Genomic DNA, 22,039 nt, shown 5'->3' on the forward strand with positions numbered 1-22,039 from the left:
GCTTGGGAAGGCCCCACTTGGGGATGTCATGTCCTGCAGGGAGTGGAAGAGATGGTCCTCTGTAGCCTGGACTGGGGGGTCTCACAATGTCTCCCAGAAGCGGCAGAGACAACTGCCTGAGAGTCAGCGCTGCACTGGGCAGGGCCTGTGCCCTCACAGTCCCCAGGCTGCCAGGTCATCCTCTTCTTGTTGGGGAGTAGAGGATCCTGGCAATCCACAATTTTGGAGATTTGCTGACTGCAGCCAAAATAGGGACCCAATTCCCTCCTATGTGGTTTTAGATCTTCTGGAGGGAAGATAGGCCATGTCCCAGGGTTAGGAGCACGTCTCCCCACAGATCCCAAGTCGGCCACACGCCAGGGTTAGGAGCATATCTTCCCATAGATCCCAAGTCCGCCGTGCCCCAGGGTGAGGAGTACGTCTCCCCACAGATCCCAAGTCGGCCACACGCCAGGGTTAGGAGCACATCTTCCCATAGATCCCAAGTCAGCCACACCCCAGGGTGAGGAGCACATCTTCCCATAGATCCTAAGTCAGCTGTGCCCCAGGGTGAGGAACACATCTTCCCACAGATCCCAAGTCGGCTTCGCTGCAGGGTTAGGAGCACGTCTTCCCACAGAACCCCAACAGAACTCCAGGTCGGCTGGTTTTGTGGAGACTCACGTGTCCTGTCCAGGTGCCTCGTGCACCTGCAGACTGTTCTTGGGAAGCAAACCTGGACTGCAGAATAAACCTCCCGGCCTCCTCCTGTCCTGGCTCTGAGCGTCTGACACTTCTGAGACCTGAGATGTTCATGAGAAGCTCTGGGGTGTCCAGTGCTTTTTGACCTAAAGCTGCCCATCCAGGTGCACCTGAGCAGGCCCAGGCAGGCCCAGGAGGAGGTGCCTGGGAAGCTGCTGGACAGATTTCCGTGTCCACTCTTTCTCCTTCCTTCCTTCCTTCCTTCCTCCCTTCCTCCCTCCCTCCCTCCATTCATCCTTCTTCCCTCCTCTCCCCTCCCCTCCCCTCTTCCTTTCTCTTTCTTTTCTTTTCTTTTCTTTTTGAGACAGGTCTCTCTCTGCCACCCAGGCTGGAATGCAGTGGCACAATATCAGCTCACTGCAACTTCTACCTCCCGGGTTCAAGCGATTCTCCTGCCTCAGCCTCCCAAGTAGCTGGGACTACAGGTGCCCGCCACAACACCCGGCTAATTTTTTGTATTTTTAGTAGAGGTGGGGTTTCACCGTGTTAGTCAGGATGGTCTTGATCGCCTGACCTCGTGATCCACCCACCTCAGCCTCCCAAAGTGCTGGGATTACAGGCGTGAGCCACCGTGCCTGGCTACACCCAGCTAATTTGTGTATTTTTAGTAGAGATGGGGTTTCACCGTGCTGGCCAGGCTGGTCTTGAACTCCTGACCTCAGGCGATCTGCCTGCCTCGGCCCTCCTGTTTTGTTTTCTAGAATGTTACACATTGATTAGGTAATGGCTATCAATCTGACTTCACTACACTCTGGAACATGAAAAACTCCATTTCTGACTTTTTAAACCCGTGTTAACCTGCCTTGCATTCCTATGACCCTGGACAGGTGAGCAATCTCGTTCAGGCTTTACTGGGATCAGGGGCTTGGAGGAGCTGTGAGTGGTCACGGCGGTGGAGGGGAGCCTGGCTTCCGTGCCGGAGAGGAGCCCCGTGGCCCCCAGGCCCACCACCAAGACCCTCTGCCTGTCTCAGGGCTGGGTTGCCAGACACGATACAAGACATCCCAATGAATTTGAATTTCAGATACATATGGAATCATTTTTTAGTGTAAGTCTATCCCATGCAGTGTGTGGGACATACTTGTCCTAAAAAATGCTTCATCATTTTTCTGAAATTCAGATTTAATGGGATGTTCTGTGGTTTTCTTTTGGTTAACTCTGGCAAGCCTGTTGCAGATTATATATTTATCTGTAAGATCAGCAGTGGTTCTACTGCACAGGCAACGTGTTTGGTTAAAACCACAAAAGCAGCTTCGTTTTTGACGTCTGCCATCTCTTGGGTCAGCTGAGTGGTGTTTTCACCCCTTTATGAAACTCAGGCTGTCCCCATGCATTCATACAAGGCATTCGAAAGCCCTATTGTCACTTTATTTATTTATTTATTTATTTATTTATTTATTTATTTATTTTGAGACGGGGTCTCACTCTGTCGCCCAGGCTGGAGTGCAGTGGTGCTATCTTGGCTCACTGCAAGCTCCGCCTCCAGGTTCACGCCATTCTCCTGCCTCAGCCTCCCAAGTAGCCAGGACTACAGGCACCAGCCACCACGCCCGGCTAGTTTTTTGTATGTTTTAGTAGAGACGGGGTTTTACCGTGTTAGCCAGGATGGTCTTGATCTCCTGACCTCATGATCCACTGGCCTTGGCCTCCCAAAGTGTTGGGATTACAGGCGTGAGCCACCGCACCCCGCCTATTGTCACTTTATTTTTAAAAACTTCTAAAGCTTCGTGTCCCATGGAGAAAATACATCACAAATGCTGAGTCAGTGATCCCACAGAGACACCCCAGGGGGCCCCGCTCAGTTCCGGAGCTCAGAAACTGTGGCCCCCACCCAGGCAGCAGCAGCCTCCCCTCAGGGGCTCAGTGCGTGTGGCCCCGTGACGGTCACAGCTCCACATGTGATGAGCTTCAGGGCCTCCTTACCCACAGGGCTGCAGCGTCTGACGGAGGCAATGCCCGTGTCTTATGCCCACCTGCCTGCAGAGCCACCCTGCTCCCCGTGGCCAGCCTCGGTTTCTGGCTCTGCAGGGCTGAGATGGGATGAAGGAAGGCATCCAGGGCCATTCTTGCCTGCCTGGTGCTGCTGCACATGACTCGGTGCCCTCCGTGCAGATGTCTCTGTGGACTCTTCATCTGGGCCCTCTGTTGTGGGCAGTCTTGGGGTTTCAGGTCCTGAATCTGGGCAAATACTCTCCTCAGCGGGGTCGACCCCCTGCTGCCCTCCCTGGGCTCTCTCTTGGTGCTGCCTGGACCAGCAACGCCCCACTCTGCTGCCCAGGCAGCCATCTGGCCGGTCTGGGTTTGTAATCTCCCTGGGGGTCAGCAAAGGGTGGGGCCGCACATCAAGAGGCCCAGGCATCTGGGCATCTGGCTGCAGTGAGGCAGGCATAGGCGCACCCTCTGCAGAGAAGCCCTCAGCTTCAATCCTCTTAACGTGGGCCACGGCCAGTGCGCCTAGAAGCCCGTGGGAATCCCTGCAAGGTGGCTTTGTCTCATCCGCGGAGGCGGCTGATGCGATCGGCTCATGCTGGGGCCAAAAACATGGCAAGAAACATCCCATTGTCAACCTCCTGGGCGAGCGTGTGCACCTGCAGCTCCGGGCCAGCTCACCGCACTGCCTTAGTGACGCTGCAGCCAGGGGAGCCGCGGGCCGCCAGGGGGCTGAGGAGCAATGCCACATGACCTTTCCTTTTGTAAAAAACAAAACCTGCAATTTGTATTCAAATAAAAAAGGGTAAAAATAAAAGTTAATAAGGAAGAGTGGACTCCCTGGATTGTGACATGATTTCCAAGTCACATTCTTTCCTTCAGAATTACAGGTGCACACATGCACACACCTCTACACACATACATGCATGTGACATGCCTTCATTTTCCTCTCCATATGGCTGGCAGATGCCAACGTTGCCGGTCAGGGCTGAGTCCCCGGTGTCTGCACTTGCTCACGCATCCTCCTTGTTGCAGTGAGCACCGGGAGCTTCCCCCACCACTCACGCTGGCTCAGGGCTGTCCTGCAGGAGCTGCCTGCTTTCCCTCTGCCTCTGGTCTCCTCCCCTGGAGGAGAAACGGCTGGAGCTGCAGGCCCCTCTCCCATCCCCTCTGTGCTGTGGTGGTGCTGGGTACTCCGTCCACACCTGCCCGATGGAGGGGGTAAATATTTCCTCAAGGGCTTCGGCCTTGAATGACCTGACGTTTCTTGTAAATCAGATTTATAACATTTCCATTCTTCCCCACAAACCTGTTCAACCATGTGCAAGACCTTGTACAAGTTGTCAGATAAAGAGGGCCCAGGATAAGACAAGGAGGTGTCAGGGGTCAATGAGACTCCCTAGGGCAAGGGACGTGGAGGCCTCTGAAGAACTAGGGCTATGTGGACACTTCGCAGCCCTGTGTTCATATTCGTCCTAGCAGTATTCCTGTAATGACAAAAAACAATACAATTTTCTGATGGGCCTTGAAATGCATCCCAAGCCCACGAAGCTGCTGCCTGGATAAAATCTTCTGTCTTGTAGGTAAATTAAGAGAAGAAAAGAGAAACAATTCCATCTACATGTCTGTGTGTTCAACCATATGTTCACCATTTCCAGTGTCTTTTATTTCTCCCTGTGGATCCCAGTTGCCCTCCAGTGGGTCCAGGGCAAGCTGAGCAGGAGGGCCCCAGTCCTGGGTCCTGAGAATGCCAGCCCTGTGCCTCCTGAGCCCCTGTGTGAGCACCCTTCGTGTCCCTCCCTGGGCACCTGCTCATTTCATCCCAGCCGCAGGACTCTAGCCTGGGGGATTTCCCTTTAGTATTTCTTGTTTTATGTTCTTGTCTACTGGAAATATCTCCTCTCAGTTTTTGTCTATTTTGGAATTTCTTCATTTGCCTTCATTTCTGAAGGATAGTTTAGCTGGGTACTGGATCCTTATGTAACAGCTCTGAGACACTGAGGCACTGAACCTGTGGTTCCCCTTCCTCCAGTGACCTTTGTTTCTGAAGGATAGTTTAGCTGGGTACTGGATTCTTACGTAACAGCTCTGAGACACTGAGGCACTGAACCTGTGGTTCCCCTGCCTCCAGTGCCCTTTGTTTCTGAAGGATAGTTTAGCTGGGTACTGGATTCTTACATAACAGCTCTGAGACACTGAGGCACTGAACCTGTGGTTCCCCTGCCTCCAGTGCCCTTTGTTTCTGAAGGATAGTTTAGCTGGGTAGTGGATCCTTATGTAACAGCTCTGAGACACTGAGGCACTGAACCTGTGGTTCCCCTGCCTCCAGTGCCCTTTGTTTCTGAAGGATGGTTTAGGTGGGTATTGAATGTTTACTTGACAGCTCTGAGAGATCTCAGCACTGAACCTGTGGTTCTGCTGCCTCCGGCGTCTTTCATTTCTGAAGGGAAGTTGGCCATCAGTCATGCTGCTGCTCCTCAGCTAGATGAGTGGGTTTCTCTTGCTATTTTCAAGATTTTTTTCTCCATCTTCAGCCTTCAACAGTTTGACTACAGTGTGCCTAGGTGTGGATCTACTTGAATTTATCCTACTTGGGATTACAATATCTGCTGATAATGGAAGCTGATTATAACTTTTCATTGTGGCTATTTCTTTTTTTCCCATTTCAAAAATCTTTTTCTTTTAAAAGCAACAAAAAAACGACCATTTCCATAGTCTAGAGACAATCATATACATTAAAATAAGTCATTCTTTGAAAGATAATATTAACATTCCCCACATAGTTGACATTTTTCTCTAATGACTATACTGTTACACTGGCATTTTCTTTTCTTTCTTTCTTTTTTTTTTGAGATGGAGTCTCGCTCTGTCACCCAGCTTGGAGTGTTGTTGCACAATCTCAGCTCACTGCAACCCCCGCTTCCTGGATTCAAGTGATTTTCCTGTCTCAGCCTCCCAAGTAGCTGGGACTACAGGCATACGCCACCATGCCTGGCTAATTTTTGTAGTATTAGTAGAGACGGGGTTTCACCATGTTGGTTAGGCTGGTCTTGAACTCCTGACCTCAAATGATTCACCCACCTCAGCCTCCCAAAGTGCAGGGATTACAGGCATGGGGAGCCACTGCGTCTGGCTGGCATTTTCTTATAATGTGTTATTTTAAAGCTTTATTTTTGCCAACATTGTAAAGTTAACCAGCATGAGCTAATTAATGGGCTCAATTTAATCTTCCTTTCCCTCCACATTTTAACTGCCCATCCAATTTTTCAGAGTTAATTCTTAGGCTGTAAGACCGCTCAGAATTTAGAAAATGTTTTTCTTGGCAGCATTAGAATTATTTGCCTATTTATTCTAACCATCTGCTTTCTCTAGTAATACTTCTATAGCACATTCATGCAGTTTATGCTTTGGGAATTTGAGGAAAAAGCTTCATAATTACAAAAAAACGTGATTTTGTGAGGCTATTTCAAAATTGTGACGAGTTGTCACTTACAAAGGCAGAGCTGTCACGGGCAGCAGCTGAAATTTCATTCAGGGGCACCTCTGCGAAATGTCAGGCAAACATGAGGTTAGAGATATGGGGCTGCATCAGCCCCCACGACCCTGCCTTCTCGCCACCCTGACTTTGCGCCCCAGGGCAGCTGGACACTCTGGGCAGAAGCCCCTCGGATGGGATGGGGTAGTGAGGCCTGGGGAAGCTGTGACGCCAGCCCATAGTCTCCAGAACCAGTTGTCAGGGTGGCTGGGGAGAGGGGGTTCCCCAGACTCAAACGATCTGGAGAAAAGCAGGGCAGACTTGCAGCGGCCCCTCCCATGAGGGCCGGCGAGGGAAGGAAGCCAGGGCTTCCCAGGGGAAGCCATGGAGCCCAGCGCGGATGAGGAGAGGCCGCGGAGCCCAGCGCGGATGAGGAGAGGCCGCGGAGCCCAGCGCGGATGAGGGGAGGCCGTGGAGCTCAGCGCGGATGAGGGGAGGCTGTGGATTTCAGCGTGGATGTGCCTACGGGGCCAGCTGGTGTCTATGGGGGGCCGTGCCAGAGATGGCCTTGCAGGACATTTGGGGCCAGTTCTGATAACTCCAGCACGGGCTGCAGGCTCAGCACTTCTTATTTTATTCCTTTACTCAACTATTTATTATATGGTCAGAGTGGTGGTTCTTTCTTTATTCCTGTCTGCAGTCTGTGGGTTTGCTGAGTGTGTAATTCCCTCAACGTGAGCTCCCCCACAGTGAGTCCTGGAAAAGCGGGCGGTCTCTGGCTGGGGCCCATCGTGTTTTTTCCACAATGGGGTCCATCCCCTCTGCGAGTGTTTAGACACGTAAATGGGCCTCAGCTGCAAATGAAACATACAGATTACAGGTGTTATGCCAGTCCACGGAAGAGCAGTTTTGAAAGAAAACCTCAATCTGATAACATGAAATTACAAATAAATATGAGATTGACTCTCGGTTTCTATCTAGGCAATTTAAAATGGAGATAAGAAGGCTTGATTTGATTTTTGAAAAACCAAACCCCAATCCCCCAATTACAGTAATGAAACGTTCTTCCAAGTTCAACCTTTTTATTTCCAAGACAAATGGGCTGAAGGCTGAATGTTACCAAGGGTGAGGCGTCCTGCTGGGGTTTGAGGACGACAGCGTGGAGAGTGATGGACCTGGCGTTCTCCCGCTGGCCTTGTGGGGGCGATGGGCTGAGCCTCAGCTCTAGTCCTGTCACGTGGGTCCCAGGAGCCCCACTGCCATCCCGGCCCGTCAGCATCCAATACGCACTGTGTGCTCCCAGGCGAACTGTCTGGCGGGTCTGGTTGGCAGCCACAAAGGGCGTGGCTCTCTCCCTTCCCCGGGGTGATGCAGAGGCTGCTGCACTCTGCACTTTAGAGAAATGCCACCTAGAACGGGAGGCGCTGGCGAGCCGCCGTTGCCCAGCTCAGGGCTGCGAGAGGGTGGGCTTCAGGCTTCCCCGGGGGGTGTAATTCTGCCTTTCCTGCCGGGAGCCCCGGAGAGGTCCCGGGTCACACGGTGACAGAGGCCTTCTAGCAAAGTGCAAGGAGTGTGTTTGATTTTAAAAAATTCATGCCTCTGGGGGCACCTCCTGTCTCCTTCCTGCCCTCACCCCACACCCTGTACAGATAGGCGGGGCAGCCCCTCCAGCTCCCTCATGGCCCGGCTTACATTATTCATCCCCTGCTGCGTTTCACGGGTGTTTTGTTACAGGAAGGGTCATGTTTCGCTGGCAGCGCTACCGATCCCTGAGAGCTGAGAGCCAGGCCACATGCCCACGCAGGTGCCTCAGCAACAACTCCCACCCAGCTGGGGCCGGGATGCGGAGGCTCTGAGCAAACGGGAGGAACCGAGCTTCACGGGTCATGTAATTGCCACCTGCTTAGAGCCCACGTCATTGTCTGAGTCTTGTTGACGCACATCTGCTGTATTCCCAGCAGTCAGGCCCCTGTGGGGCCCCCGTGTCCTCTGCCGGGGGGCTGTGGTGGGCACGGATGGGAGAGGACCAGGCGTCCCCGTGGCCCTGGCCCAGCAGGTGCTGGTCGGAGTTTGGCAGTTTGGCACGTTGGTCCTCCTGCGGCTTTTGTTCAGGGGGTGCCTCCCGTGAGAACTGGGGCGAAGGTCCCTGCCCTCAACGAGCTTCTTTTGAACTCAGTAGTGCCTCGGCCACCGCCACCCCCAATTCCTCCTGCCCCGCTTTCATGCAAAAAAGGCACAACTTTTGACTCTCAGAGCTCCAGGGGACACCCATTCCTTTGGCAGGCCCCAGCAGCTCCTTCCCCGCCCGGGGCTGCATGGTTGGGGAGGCCCCTCTCCCCAGGCGGCATCAGGGCTAATCGCCTGCCCTGGGTGGCCCGATCAGGTGAGTCTGGAATCTTCCTGATCTTTGTTCTGGAGGCTGCATGTACCTTCTTCCTCTACTTCCTCTCCCGTTCCAGTGGGGGCCGGTGGAATCTGGGGCTCCACGGAGGGTCCATGTGGGAGCTTCAGGCAGGTCTTTCTGTTTTGGTTTCTCCAAAGTCTTAACCCTAAGGAGAAAGAAGCAGGGAAAGAGGAAGAAGGGGATTCACAGGCCTGGGCAGAAAACTAGGAAGCGCTTCCCTGGGGAGGACAGGACCGAGAGAGGGTGGCCGAACCGGAGCAGGTGATCTCGGTGGCTCCCCAGCCAGGCCTCGCTGCAGACTTGGGGGTACAAGCACCGGGCCACACAGCACGCCCACCCTCACTGTGGCCGGAAGGTCAGAGGCGTGCTGGCTGTGAAAGGCTGCCTGAGCCCCACAGCGGATACTGTGGCAAATGTGGACCAATGGCCGATGCCTCAGCCCCACCCACTCCAGCCACCATGACACTGCGTAGCCTGGACCCGGGCCAGTCCCTGTATGAGCATGTGCGCTTGGTGGCATGCGTGCAGTCCTTGTGTGTGTGAGCGTGTGCATACATGTGTGGGGGCGCCTGTGTGTGTGAGGGAGGCCCACGAGGTTGGCAGGCAGACGAGGGTGGGGGTGGGGTGGGAGGAGAGGTGCCGTGCCCTGGAGACCAGCCGTGGGAGAGTGGGAGGGGACACACTGTGCCCTGGTGTCTGGGGCCTGGGCCTGCCCCTCCTGTCGCTTGGGGTGGGTTCTGGGACAGGGCGTCTTCCTGGTGCTCGTACTGGGGAGTCTACTGTGGGCTGCAGGAGGAAGAGGAGCTGCAATGAGGTGTTGCCAGGGCCAGGATTAGGGTTAGGGTTAGGGTTTGCCCCAGAGCCTCCTGGAATTCTGCCCGCTCAGCGCCATCCTCCAAGGCCTGACAAATGCAGCCTCTGCCTGGAACCACCGTAGACCCCCCGGGGAGTGGCTTCACCAGCTGCTCCTCCCCGCCCCCCGGGGAGTGGTTTCACCCACTGCTCGTCCCCGCCCCCCGGGGAGTGGCTCACCAGCTGCTCGTCCCCGCCCCCCGGGGAGTGGTTTCACCCACTGCTCGTCCCCGCCCCCCCGGGGAGTGGCTCACCAGCTGCTCGTCCCCGCCCCCCGGGGAGTGGTTTCACCCACTGCTCGTCCCCGCCCCCCGGGGAGTGGTTTCACCCACTGCTCGTCCCCGCCCCCCGGGGAGTGGTTTCACCAGCTGCTCCTCCCCGCCCCCCGGGGAGTGGTTTCACCAGCTGCTCCTCCCCGCCCCCCGGGGAGTGGTTCACCCACTGCTCGTCCCCATCACCCCAAACTCACCCACTGCTCACCCTCACCACCCCCCACAGGCCTGGCTACTTAGAGAACCACCTCAGGACCTTCAAACATCCACCCCTCCAGAGACTGATGTGCGGGGTCTGGCCTGTGTCCTGAGTATCTGGGTCCTTAGCAGCCCCTGGGGACCCTCAGGTGAGGCCACAGTTGCCAACCCCGCCTGATGTGCTGATCGGTCAGCGAGTTCCTGGTCTGCAAATGGGCCGGCCACATCCTGGGCTTCCCCGTGAATTCTCCAGCAGGGCGGCCGTGTGGTGGGATGCTGTCACCGCTGTCCGCTTTGTCTCATCATCGTCTGTTCCATTTCTCTTGCTTCTTACCGTAACTGTGGATCCTTACAGGGCAGAACTGCACGAGTCATCTTTGCACCTTGTCTAGCATCCTGCCTGTAAGGAAATCCAATACATGTGTGTTGGTTGAGTGAAAGATTAACTTGAAAGTGTACATTCAGGTAAACACATGCTTTCCCATTTGAAAGATGTGGTTATGTTTTGAATCAGACTTAGCTGGTTTATATCTTGTTTCTCCCATTAGCCACCTATTTGACATTGAAAAAAGTTACTGAATTCTGCATGCTTCTGTTTCGTCATCTGTGAAATGGACACCACACGGCAAGCTGAGATTAGGCAGAACATGAAAGTGGCAGCCACAGCGTGAGGCATACAGTAGGTGCTCCATCCACGCTCATCCTGTCTCCCAGACCAGCCACAGGGTGAGGCATACAGTAGGCTCTCTATCCACATTCGCCCCGTCTCCCAGACCAGCCACTGGGTGAAGTATACATTAGGCACTCCATCCACACCCGTCCCATCTCCCAGACCAGCCACAGCGTGAGGCATACAGTAGGTGCTCCATCCACGCTCATCCCATCTCCCAGACCAGCCACAGCGTGAGGCATACAGTAGGTGCTCCATCCATGCTCGTCCCACCTCCCAGACCAGCCACAGCGTGAGGCATACAGTAGGCGCTCCATCCACACTTGTTCCATCTCCCAGACCAGTCACAGCGTGAGGCATACAGTAGGGGCTCCATCCACGCTCGTCCCATCTCCCAGACCCCGATTTGCCCGAAGCCTTCTGAAGGGTGTGGGAAACTTAGGAGTCTCTGTTGTTTCTGGGGCAACATTGGGGCTGTGAAAGGAAAATAAAATCTGGGGACTCCAATTCACTGCCAAGGGAAACCTTAAAGCCGGAAGCTGAGCCCCATGAGGAGCAGCCTTTCCTTGTGTTCCTGAGCAGGGAGCTGCCCAGCAAAGGCTCAGTGTCTCCACCGGCAGCTGCTCTACGTCCCCTGGCCTTGTGCAAAGTCCGACTTTCTGAGCCCAGGACGAATGCATCATTCACCATTGTCCTGCCTGTTCCTTCCTCCTGCAACACGTGGGTTCGGTCAGGCAACCAAACCTCCCTCTTTCTCCTCCAGCCTGCATTTTCCCTTTCAAGTATCGAAACCCTCAAAATCATCTTGGAGAAAGGCACAGAGCTGTCTCCCGGGCATGCCCTTAACCTTGCAAATGAACTTCTCAATGGATTGAGGCCTGTGTGTCATGCTTTCTGGTTTACAGGACCCATGTTGGTGTGGAGGAAGTCAAGGTAGGAAACCTCGGGTTCTTTCAAAATTGTCCTCTAAGCAGGAAGGAATCTGGAACTGGGAAGGACAGCAGGCATGTTTTCTAGCAGTTCTGACGACTTATCTTCTTACTGTCAATAACAATTTATCTAGTCTCTAATTATCTTCAGTCCAGCGGAAGACAGATTTCCTCATCTCCTAACTGCCTCTTGGAAGAGCTAAAGTAAGTTAAATTTAAAAAGTACCCTGATCCCAGGCCACCGCCCCTGCTGAGCTGATCTCGGCTTGCAGGAGAGGCGCTGTGGGCCACCAGCTTGCGCCCTGGGGCGGGAGGGGTTCCAGTGGCCGGATTCTAGCCAGTGTCCCTGCAGCTAAGCACAGGGGCTTTGGGGATCTGTCATGCGCCACAACAGTCAACCTCCTGCAGCCTCAGTTTCTCGTCTTTGAAGGGGGATCGTACTGAGATTGTTCAGGGATGGCTTCGGTTTCCGTTACTGAGGCTAAGGCCCGAGGTCCCAGCTCTCAGCACGTTTTGCTCATGTAGCCCTCGAAGAATTTTCAGAAATGGGCCCATGTCAGGTTTGCATCTAAAATCCTTTTGGTTTGGTTGGAAAGGGCACATTTCTGGTGACGCAGCAGCACTCTCACGGGATCCACGGCGAGGTCCTTCCGCCCGGGGTTCGTGGCAGCACAAGCCTTGTGTGTGAGCCTGGCCGGTGCCTGGGTCTGCCCCGGCTCTGCCACTGCCTGCTGTGTGACCTGGGACTGCTCACGCCACTGCCCCGAGCCTTGGCTTCCTCATCTTACACGGCAGTGGCGAGAGCCCCTGACGCAAGGCTGTGGCGAGTTTGAACTGGGCGCTTGGAGCAAGGCTTGGCCGGGGTTCACCAAACAGACAAAGGCAACCTGGCTGGGGAGCCAGTCCTTACTTTCAAAGCAGTTGGCAGTACCGGTCTGGCTTCTGTCAGAACTGTTAGGACGTCGGGAGGTGCCCAGTGACGACCCCTCCCTCTGGGTCCTCCTGCCCTGACCGCTGGGCATGGATGAGGAGAAGGCTGGGCCCTGTGCGAACCTCCTGGGTACGGAATCTGCCGGGCACAGAATCTGTGATTCTGCCCCCCGCCCCGGAGCCCGGCCTTGCCCCGTGCTCTGTGACTGCTTCTGTGTTCGGGGCCTGAGGGTCACGCAGGGAGAGTTGCACCTCAGGGAGTCTGGGCTGGGGACAGGGTTGGCCCCTCGTGGTGGCAGTCGGGTGGGAAGGGGACACAGTGGAGCCAGGGCCCTGGACTCAGCCAGATCTACTTCGTGAGAGACTGCGTCTGGCAGTCAGGGATCTGGAAGTGACTCCCTTAAGCAACTGCACCACCGCAGCCACCTGGAAAATCTTCACACGCCCCCAGCGTGGAGCGTCTGAGACGTTGCGGCCCTCAAGGTACTGTTGTGCGTCAAAGCCTAACACACACACGCTTATCCCCTTACAGCTCTGGGGGCCCAAGTGCAAAACGGGGCTCATGTGGGGAAGCCGAGTGCTCTGTAACTCCCGTGTCTCGGCTCCCTTGTGCAGCCCCTGGAGGCAGACGTGGGAGGAATGCCGCAGCCTCGGAGAACCAGGTCTGGCCTTCCTGGTGCGGGTCCCAGGGTCCTGAGGCCTGGTTTCCACAGTCACACTGCAGAGACGGCTCCTTGCGGAGGCGCCTTCTGTGTGCAGGGACAAGGTTTCTCCTCTGCCCCAGGCTTCAGTGGGGAGTGTCCAGGGGGCCAGAGCCCCCAGATGTTACTGCTGTGCTGGTCACCCCTCTGGTCTCTCCCTTGGCGTGGACAGACCCCGTGCATCTCTGGTCTCTCCCTTGGTGTGGACAGACCCCCAGTGCATCTGGACATCTCGGCATGGACAGACCCCCGGTGCATCCGGACATCTCGGCGTGGACAGACCCCCGGTGCATCTGGACATTTCGGCGGGCAACTGCTATTTACAGACACGGAAGGTTTTACATGACCCGCCTTTTCTGTGTTTTCTCATTCTTTGCAAACCCATTGTTTTTCAGCTCCGAGAGTAGCTTTCCGGATGTGCTGGCTCTGTGGCTAAGGAAGCAGTTTCGTGAAGGTCTTTTCTGTGCTGATATTTAGCTTTACTTACGTTGCTTATCACACAATTCACCATTGAAGTGTCCTGGGCTGATCTGATGCCGACGGCTTCTGAGTCCAATGCTCTCTAAAGGAAATTCTCAGAAGATCTCCGGGGAAAAGCACAAATAATTTACAGAATTAGAAAGCAAAGGATTTGTAAGACATCGCCAGGAATTCTGTTACCAGTTAGGACTGGTCACCTCCAAACTTAGATACAATGAACTTATTTACTTCTTCCTAGGAAATTTATTTGGGGTATTTTTTACGTGGTCTGAAGAGGGCAGTTCTTGGCCATGATGATGATGTTAGTGGCAGACGTTGCCTTCTGGCAACTCCAGATCCTGGCTGACTTTGCCTAGCTCTGCCCAGCCTGGTGTTACAGGAAATATGCTAATTCCAGGCATGGAAGCTGGGAGTGCATCTGGTTTGGGGAGACTTTGTCTTTCTAAGAGGCTCTCAGTGCTGTTGATGGTGCACATTTGACCTTTCAGACTTGGAGAAATCAGATTGCAGAAATTTTGCAGAGCACCTGAGCAGAATCAATCTGGCGTGAGACACACACACACATGTACACACACACAATCAGGCGCATCCACCCCCCCACACACACACAGGCACTCACACAGTCATGTGCACCTACCCACACAGGTGTAGTCAAGCACACACAGTCATGCACACACACCCACACATACACATGTGCACACACAGACAGACACACACACAGTAGGGGCCCTGAACAGGCATCCTTAGCCTTTCTGCTCTGAGCTCTGCCTCATCAGAACCTGCTGCCATAACTGAGCCAAGTGAACTCCTGCAGCAGGAGCCTCCCCGGGTGTGGCAGGGGAGCGCCCGCCACCGAGACTCTGCTGCTGTGCTTGGGGGAGTTGTGCCTTTTCTCTGCTTTTCTTTCTTTCTATATTTCCAGGAAATCGTGACATTAAAAATGACTGTTTTTCTTATGATGAATATTCATTGTAGGATATTTAGTGAAAATTCACACAATAAAAACTGTGATTCGTTTGTGCTCTCCAAGTTTCTGGGTTTCCTTGCATTTTTCTGGCAGCTTCTCTATTCTCTCTGGGTGCCTCCGATGCACACATCTCGGCTCCCAGGACGATCTTCCTGCCTGGTGCGGCTGCCTCCTCCACGCCACCCCTCTTTACCCGTGGTCTAGGGACACTTCAGCAGTTCCCACTCCACGCTGCCCAAACAGCTGCTAAATATCTGCTGAAGTAAGAGGAAAAGGTTCGTTATCTTTGGTTATCGCTTTGTTCACCTTTCTGCCTACCTGTAGTGAGGGTCCTGTCCTGACACAGTGATCCCTGTGGCAAATTCTATTTTCCCCAAACGACCACATCAGCTTTCCACTTCCCGCACACAGGGAGAGCCTCTTCCTTCTTCCTTTGAATTTCGTCACAGGGCTGCTGAGCTGACACAGCGTGAAGCTGAGGCTGGGTTGCGGAAGGTGCCACAGACTCCACCCGGGTTTCTCTCCTGTTTGACGTTCCTGGGAGCCCAGCCCCCATGTTGTGAGGAAGCCCACGTCACCTGGAGAAGTCACAGGCACAGCCACAGTCAGCCACAGCCATAGTCAGCCACGTGCCAGTCCTGGGAGCCACCCTAGCTAACCGTGAGTGGAGCAGACGCAGGGTGTCCACTCCAAGCCTTGCCCAAATTTCAACTTCAACTAAATAAATGTGGTTTTTTAAGCCACTGAATTATGGGTTCATTTGTCCCACTGTCGTAGGAACCAGAACGACCTCCAAGGACCTGTCCCACTGTAAAGACTAGCAATCTTACAACTTCTGTCTCCTGGACTCCTCCCGTCTGAACACCTTCCCAACGCCCACAGGTCGCAGCGTATCTTGGGCAACCCCATCCACTGCCCCATCAAGCTGGCACCCGGCCTGTCTCTTGTTTCCTGGAGCTTGCTCAGAGATAACAGATTCATCCGATCCTCCAGGAAGGGCCGGAGTGGCCTGGCTCCCTGCCCCAGCTCTTAGCTCTGCGTCGCTCCTCGCGGGAGCCCTCCCTGTGACATCTCCCGCTGCCTCTCAGCGCTGAGCTTAACACGGTGGTGTCGCCTGGGAGGGCTGAGTCTTTCTGTCTCTTCTCCACCAGCCTCTTAGCTCCATCAGGGCCCCAGGGCAGTGATCGCTCCTGTCCTTCCATAGCCCAGCACCAAGCCCAGCCCTGCTCTGGGCCTGGACAGTGCTCAGGACAGGACAATGTGGGAGCCAGCCCCTGGCCCTGACCCTGGCCCTCGGAGCCAGCACTGTTGCTTTCCTACCTCACTGGATGTTGCAGGAATGGGTTAGAGATCTGAGGACTGCGGAGAGTTAGGGGTGAGGGGAGAATGAACCAGTCATGGGGGCCCCCGGTATCTCTGAGCGAGCAGAGGAGGAAGGTGGCGCTGGCAGGAAGGACAGGTGCTGACTGTGGGTTCCAGCCACTTCCGAGGTGCAGGCCTGGGGAGAGGAGGCAGGTGGGGCCTGCTCAGGGAGCCCCCGAAGAAGTTCTGACTCGGCTGTGCTCCAATCTGCCCCTGCACATTCCTCACGCCTGGCAGGCGCTTTTTCTCCTCTTTACAAAGGCACTCCCTGAGCCTGGTGGAATGAGACAAGCATGGAAATCCCTGGGCTGCTCTCAGGGGTGGAAGAGGCTGGGCATCCCAGCGGCTCAGGGTGGGACTCGGCCTGCAGAGCCGAGCAGACGCCCTCTTTCCTCCTTTTCTTTTCCTTTTGTCCATTTAATTTTTAAAATGTAACAGACTGTGGCCGAGCATGGTGGCTTTCGCCTGTAATGCTAGCATTTCGGGAGGCCAAGACAGGCGGATCACTTGAGCCCAGGGGTTTGACACCAGCCTGGGCAACATGAGGAAACCCCATCTCTGCAAAAAGTATAAACCTTAGCTGGGTGTTGCGGCACACGCCTGTGGTCCCAGCTACTTGGGAGGCTGAGGTGGGAGGATCACTTGAGCCTGGGAGGTGGAGTCCGCAGTGAGCTACGATCACGCCACTGCACTCCAGCCTGGGCCACAGAGCCAGAGCATGCCTCAAAAAACAAAAAAGTGACAGACTGCAACAAAGGCACACCTGGGCAGAGGCTGCAACAAAGGTGCACCCGAGTAGAGGCTGCGCAGGAGCTCCTTGCTCTATCCCTGCAACCCACCTTTAGGTTTGAAAATACACAAAAGTAAAAAGTTACAAAAAAGTAATCATCGGCCGGGTGCGGTGGCTCAAGCCTGTAATCCCAGCACTTTGGGAGGCCTAGACAGGTGGATCACGAGGTCAGGAGATCGAGACCATCCTGGCTAACACGATGAAACCCCGTCTCTACTAAAAAATACAAAAAACTAGCCGGGCGATGTGGCGGACGCCTGTAGTCCCAGCTACTCGGGAGGCTGAGGTGGGAGAATGGCGTGAACCCGGGAGGCGGAGCTTGCAGTGAGCTGAGATCCGGCCACTGCACTCCAGCCTGGGCGACAGAGCGAGACTCCGTCTCAAAAAAAAAAAAAAAAAGTAATCATCTACTTTAAACATCCAGAAAAGTATAGTGAACAATGTAACAACTCTGTCCACACCGTCTAGCCTTAATGATATCTCAACACTTCCCCTTTTTTTCCAAGTCTTTTGACTTTTTTAAAGAAAGAAGTTTTCACAAATAGAGTTTAAGGCCCTAGACATAGTTCTAAAGGTGTCCGTGTATCTGCACACAAGACTCATGGTGTCCGTATATTTGCACACACGAGACTCATGGTGTCCGTGTAATCACCTCCTACTGTTTCATAATATCCTATAACCAGTTTCTCAGCTTCCATTCTGCTACCCTACAACTACTCTCCAGTAATCCTATGTGTAGGACCCTCCAGGAACCCCCACATCACTTGGAGCAAAGGCCAGAGGCCCTGCAGCTCACCCCGATGTCCTCCACCTGGTCCCCACAAACCTCTGGCACCCTGGTCTCCTTGCTGCTCCCTCTAGGCCTGGACGGCTCCACCCCAGGGCTTTGTACAGAGGTTCCTTTTTCCCAGACCCTCTGCCCCAGATGTCTGTTTGAGCAACCACCTCCATGCCCTCAAGCTTGGTCTTCAACAGCACCTCTCAACAAGCTCTCTTTTCACTACTTAAAAACCACAGCCCACTCCCACTCCCACACTATACTTTCTATTTTGTTTCTTTACTCTTTCCTTTTTCTGTGGCCTGCATTACCTGGCTGTGTATGTATGTATGTGTGTAAGTGTGTATGTGTGCATGTATAAGTGTGCATGTGTATGCGTGTGCATATGCACATGTATGTATACATGTGTGTATGCATGCATGTGTGTATATGTGTGTACATATGCATGTGTGTGTTTGTATAAGTGTGCATGTGTGAATGTATGTGCATGTATGTATGTGTATACATGCATGTATGCATATGTATGTGTGCACACGTGTATGCATGTGTGCATGTATGTATGCATGTGTGTATGTATGCATGTGTGTATGTGTGTTTGTGTATTCCATAGCATGTGTTGCCCTCTGACATGCTGTGCATTTTTCTTGTTTATTGTATTATTATTCATGGCCTCTCTTCCCCACCAGGATCCTTGTCTGTCTTGCTCATTGATACATCCCAAGTACCCGGAACAGTGTCTGGTATATTGCGGATGTTTAGCACGTCTTGAGAGGCTCAATGGGTGAATAGTGTTAATTTTCATGGTTTAAAGCTTTATATAAATGGTACCATACTCACTGCCATACTCGCTGCCATATTCGCTGCCGTACTCACTGTGTTGTACTGTGCACTTGTATTTTTGCTCCACGTTCTGTTTTTGGCATTTATTCGCATTAATCCGTGTAGTTCTCATTTATTTTAACTGCCATATGGTATTTCGCTGTATGTGCCCATTTCTTTATCCCTTCTCCCCGTGTTGGATATTCAGGGTGTGTCAGGTGCTTTGGATACACAGCGTTGTGAGGAATATTCCGTACGCATCTTGTACACACATACTTCCTGCGGCAGTTTCTCTCTCACAGTGGATGGCCAATTAGAATGACTAGGGAGTTCTTAGCTATTAGTTTGTTCTCGGAAATTCTGGGTCAGTTGATCTGGTCTGGGTTCAGGGCCGCAGTAATTTGTTTTCTTTTAAAGACATTCCTTAGATGACTTTAACGACAGCTAGGGCTGAGAACCACGGCTCCCGGTTCTAAGGAGCAGATCTGTGTTTGTGTTCCTGGGCATATCTAGAAAGAAAACATTGCTGGTTTGTCCTCTACGGCTCCAGTTTCCCTAAAGGTTGCTTTCAAAGTGGCGGCACCACGCGTGATCCCAGCAGCGAAAGCAGATCCCACGTTTTCATTAACACTCTTTAAGTTGTTTGATCCTTGGGGTTTTCTGATAGGATGAGGGTGAAACGCATCCTCTTGCTCCCACAGCGTTCCCCTAATTCCAGGGGCTGAGTTTATTGGTCGTTAAAGCATCTTCTTTTGTGAAGGGACCGCTGATGTCCTTGACATAAAGATGTTAAAGATACATTTAGAAGGATCTTTATTTTTTTCCTGCTGCCGTACGAGCAACCCTTTCCGGCCCCGTGTTTCCTTGCCCTTCTTTCCAGCAGCAGATTTTACTCAGAACAACTTCAGTGCTGTGGACACAAAAACGCAGGCCTTGGAGAGGCCGGTCAGCCCTGCCTCGGGGCTGCTGATGAGGTGCCGGATGCGTTTGTTCCTCGTTTGCTGGTTCCTCGCAGACCGGGTTGTATGTGCCACCCTCTGAACACAGGGATCCAGGGCTGGCTGGCCCTGCGCCCCGAGGAGCCCCGTCACCGGCCAGTGGGGAGGCGAACCCGTGGTGACCCACCCGGAGGCACTGCCAAGGGCTGAGCGTGGCGCCAGCGGCGGGAGGCCCGGGGTCACCGTCCCAGGCCGGGCTCCCGCCCGAGTCCGCGGGGTGCTCTCCAGGCACCTTCCATCTGGGGTCTGGTTCCACTCCCGGCCGCGGCGTCCTGATGTCCAGAAACCAGGCGGCGGCTGGAGGCGGTGGAGCGGAGAAGGGGGAGCGGGGGGAGCGGGGGCAGCGGGGGAGGGAGGAGAAGAAACGGGCGAGAGGGAGAGGAGGGCGAGGAAGGGCGCGAGGCGGGCGGAGCGCGGGGAGGCGCAGGGGGCGGGAAGGGGCGGCGCCGCGAGGGCGGCTCCGGGCGGCAGGACCGGGCTGTGGCCCCGGGAGAGCCGGGTGGGGCCTCGGGATGCAGCCGCCGGTGCCCGGGCCCCCGGGCCTGCTGGACGCCGCAGGTGAGCGCGGGCTGGGGCGTCTCTCGGCTCCTGCGGGGGAGCGTGGGGACCCCGGGGCTGGGAGCGCAGGTCCCCGGCCGGCCCGGGCGGAACCTGTGCAGAGACGCGCCCGGGGCCTGGGCCCTCCGCCTCCTTGGAGCTCTGTCTTTGGAACACTTTGCACTGCGCACGGGGTAGGGCGTCGTGCATTCCTCAGTCCCTCGTTCTCCCTCCCTCTGCCTCCTCCGCCTTTGCCTTTCTCTGACTCTGTCCGTTCCTCTTCGCCTCTCCCTGTTCCGTTTCCTGATGAAGAACAGGCGCCCCAAAGTGCGCTCCTTCCCCACCCCTCCCGTGCGTTCCAACCTGCACCGTTTTCCGGGGACGCTTCCTTTCCACGAGCCTGGGAACGTGCAGAGGCGCTCGCGGAACCGGACCGCGTTCCTGGTTTCAGGCGCCCCCTCTCGTGCCTCTCCCCGGTGCGTTCACGGAACCTCCGGTCCTTCCACTCCCCAGATCCCGCCCGCGGCAGCCGTGGAGCCCGGCGCGGGCTGGGAACACAGGAAACCTGTTGCGCGTCCGCAAGTTCGCAGGCCGGGCTGGGGGCTGCGCTGGGAAGTGGCCGGGACTGGAACGATGCCGATGCCGGGCGTTTTCCTGACGGGGGAGGCTGCGCGGATTTCCAAACGACAGAGACACAGAGTCCCTAGGAGGGGAAGCTCTGACGGCTGCAGGGGGGGATGGCGTGGAGTCTCGGGGGCTGTGCCGCTGCCTCAGAAATAATCCAACACAAACTGCTGGGGATTAACCTCACAACCCTTTTGCTGGGGCATCTTTGGGAAGTTTCTAAAAACCGGACGAGTTACTGTTATTTAAAATAATCAAAGAATTTGGCTTCTTTCTGAAAGAAACCACTATATTCCTTCCACTCTCTAAAGCAAAATGCTCTGTGGTCAAACGTATTAATGTGGATTCGATTATTAGTGTATCCTAATGATAACTTTATTATTATTTATTAACTAGTTTTATCGTTATTATATTAGAATGCCTTGAAGGTTTAAAAATAGCATTTGACTTAGATTTTCTTCTGACAAAGAACTTGAAACCTGAAAACGTGATACTTGGAGCTGGTCTTTTTAGTATATGAAACATTGTATCTGGGGTAAGGGTTGTGGGTCTTTTTGTTTGGAGCTGGTCTTTCACTAAAATGTATGAAGCATTGGTGTGTCTGGGGGTGGGTTATGGCCTTTCTGCTTTGGGGTATCTGGGGGTGGGTTATGGCCTTTCTCCTTTGGGGTATCTGGGGGTGGGTTATGGTTTTTTCTGCTTTGCCCTTCTTTGTTCACTACCCTGGGCATGTGTAAAATCAGGACAAAAGAGAAATTGATGGCTGAGTGATTACAGTTTTACCTGGGATTATTACTTGGACACCATGACTGGTGTCCCCACATGATTAAATGGAACTCACTCTTCTTTTTGGGCGTTCCAGGCCCTGCTGGCAGGAAGGCCAGATCTTGGAACCCTTCCAAGCAGTGCCACCTCCCATGCTTTGTGACATTTCCCTTCCTGGCTCTGTGGAGTGGAGGAAGTGGGTCTGACGGGCAGGGAGAGCCTGACCTCCAGCCTCGCGTGTCTTCCAGGCAGAACCAGGCGTGGGCACAGGCTCCTGTGGTTCAGCTTCTCCAGCTAAGGCTGGGGTGGGAGCCAGGAAGGGGAGAGCAGGTCGGGTGGGAGAACTGGGGGCTGGTGGGGAGTGACAAGGTGATATTCTGGGATATCCTAGATGGGCTGCACCTGGGGAAGACTAGAGTTAGAAAAATCAGCGCACACAATAGCGGAGAGGTAGCTGTTGGCCCATTTGGCTTCACATCTCAGAACTCCTCCTTGCAGCTCCAGTGGGAGAAATGCTGGTTAAGAATAACTGCTATGCCATCTTAAAGTTAACACTACCCGGATGATTAGCATATGCATTGCATTTATGAAAACATATACATGAGAGCCCATGTGTCATGTCTCTCTGGATGCTTATCACAATCTCAAGAGGTGGGTAAGCAGGTGCTTCTCATGATTTCCTCCATCCTACAGATCAGGAGACTGAAGGGCCTTCATTCATTCCGTACCAGGAGGATGTGTCTATGTGCTCATCTGAGCCCCGGGGACCAGCAACAAACGAGAGACAGAGCTCTCGGCTCTCACAGGGCTCTCTTCTC

The 22,039-nt window shown here is 54.2% G+C and overlaps 1 protein-coding gene and 1 long non-coding RNA gene across 2 annotated transcripts in view; one reads left to right on the forward strand and one right to left on the reverse strand.

Annotated features, from left to right (window-relative positions):
• Window positions 1–8,521: 8,521 nt before the first annotated feature.
• Window positions 8,522–19,596, reverse strand: LOC119627575 (uncharacterized). The gene is made up of 4 exons (XR_012092648.1): window positions 18,316–19,596; window positions 14,867–15,126; window positions 10,206–10,271; window positions 8,522–8,694 (listed from the first exon to the last, which is right to left on the reverse strand). It is a non-coding gene; the product is annotated as an uncharacterized lncRNA (long non-coding RNA).
• A 150-nt stretch (window positions 19,597–19,746) lies between these two features.
• Window positions 19,747–22,039, forward strand: part of TMEM255B (transmembrane protein 255B) — a 44,882-nt gene continuing 42,589 nt past the window's right edge. The window contains exon 1 of the mRNA XM_038007932.2: window positions 19,747–19,853. Coding sequence (XP_037863860.2) covers window positions 19,808–19,853 — 46 coding nt within the window. The 5' untranslated portion in view covers window positions 19,747–19,807. The remainder of the gene's footprint in view (window positions 19,854–22,039) is intronic.

This window comes from Chlorocebus sabaeus, chromosome 3 (genome assembly GCF_047675955.1).
Source record: "Chlorocebus sabaeus isolate Y175 chromosome 3, mChlSab1.0.hap1, whole genome shotgun sequence".
In the NCBI taxonomy this organism is placed as follows: Eukaryota; Metazoa; Chordata; class Mammalia; order Primates; family Cercopithecidae; genus Chlorocebus; species Chlorocebus sabaeus.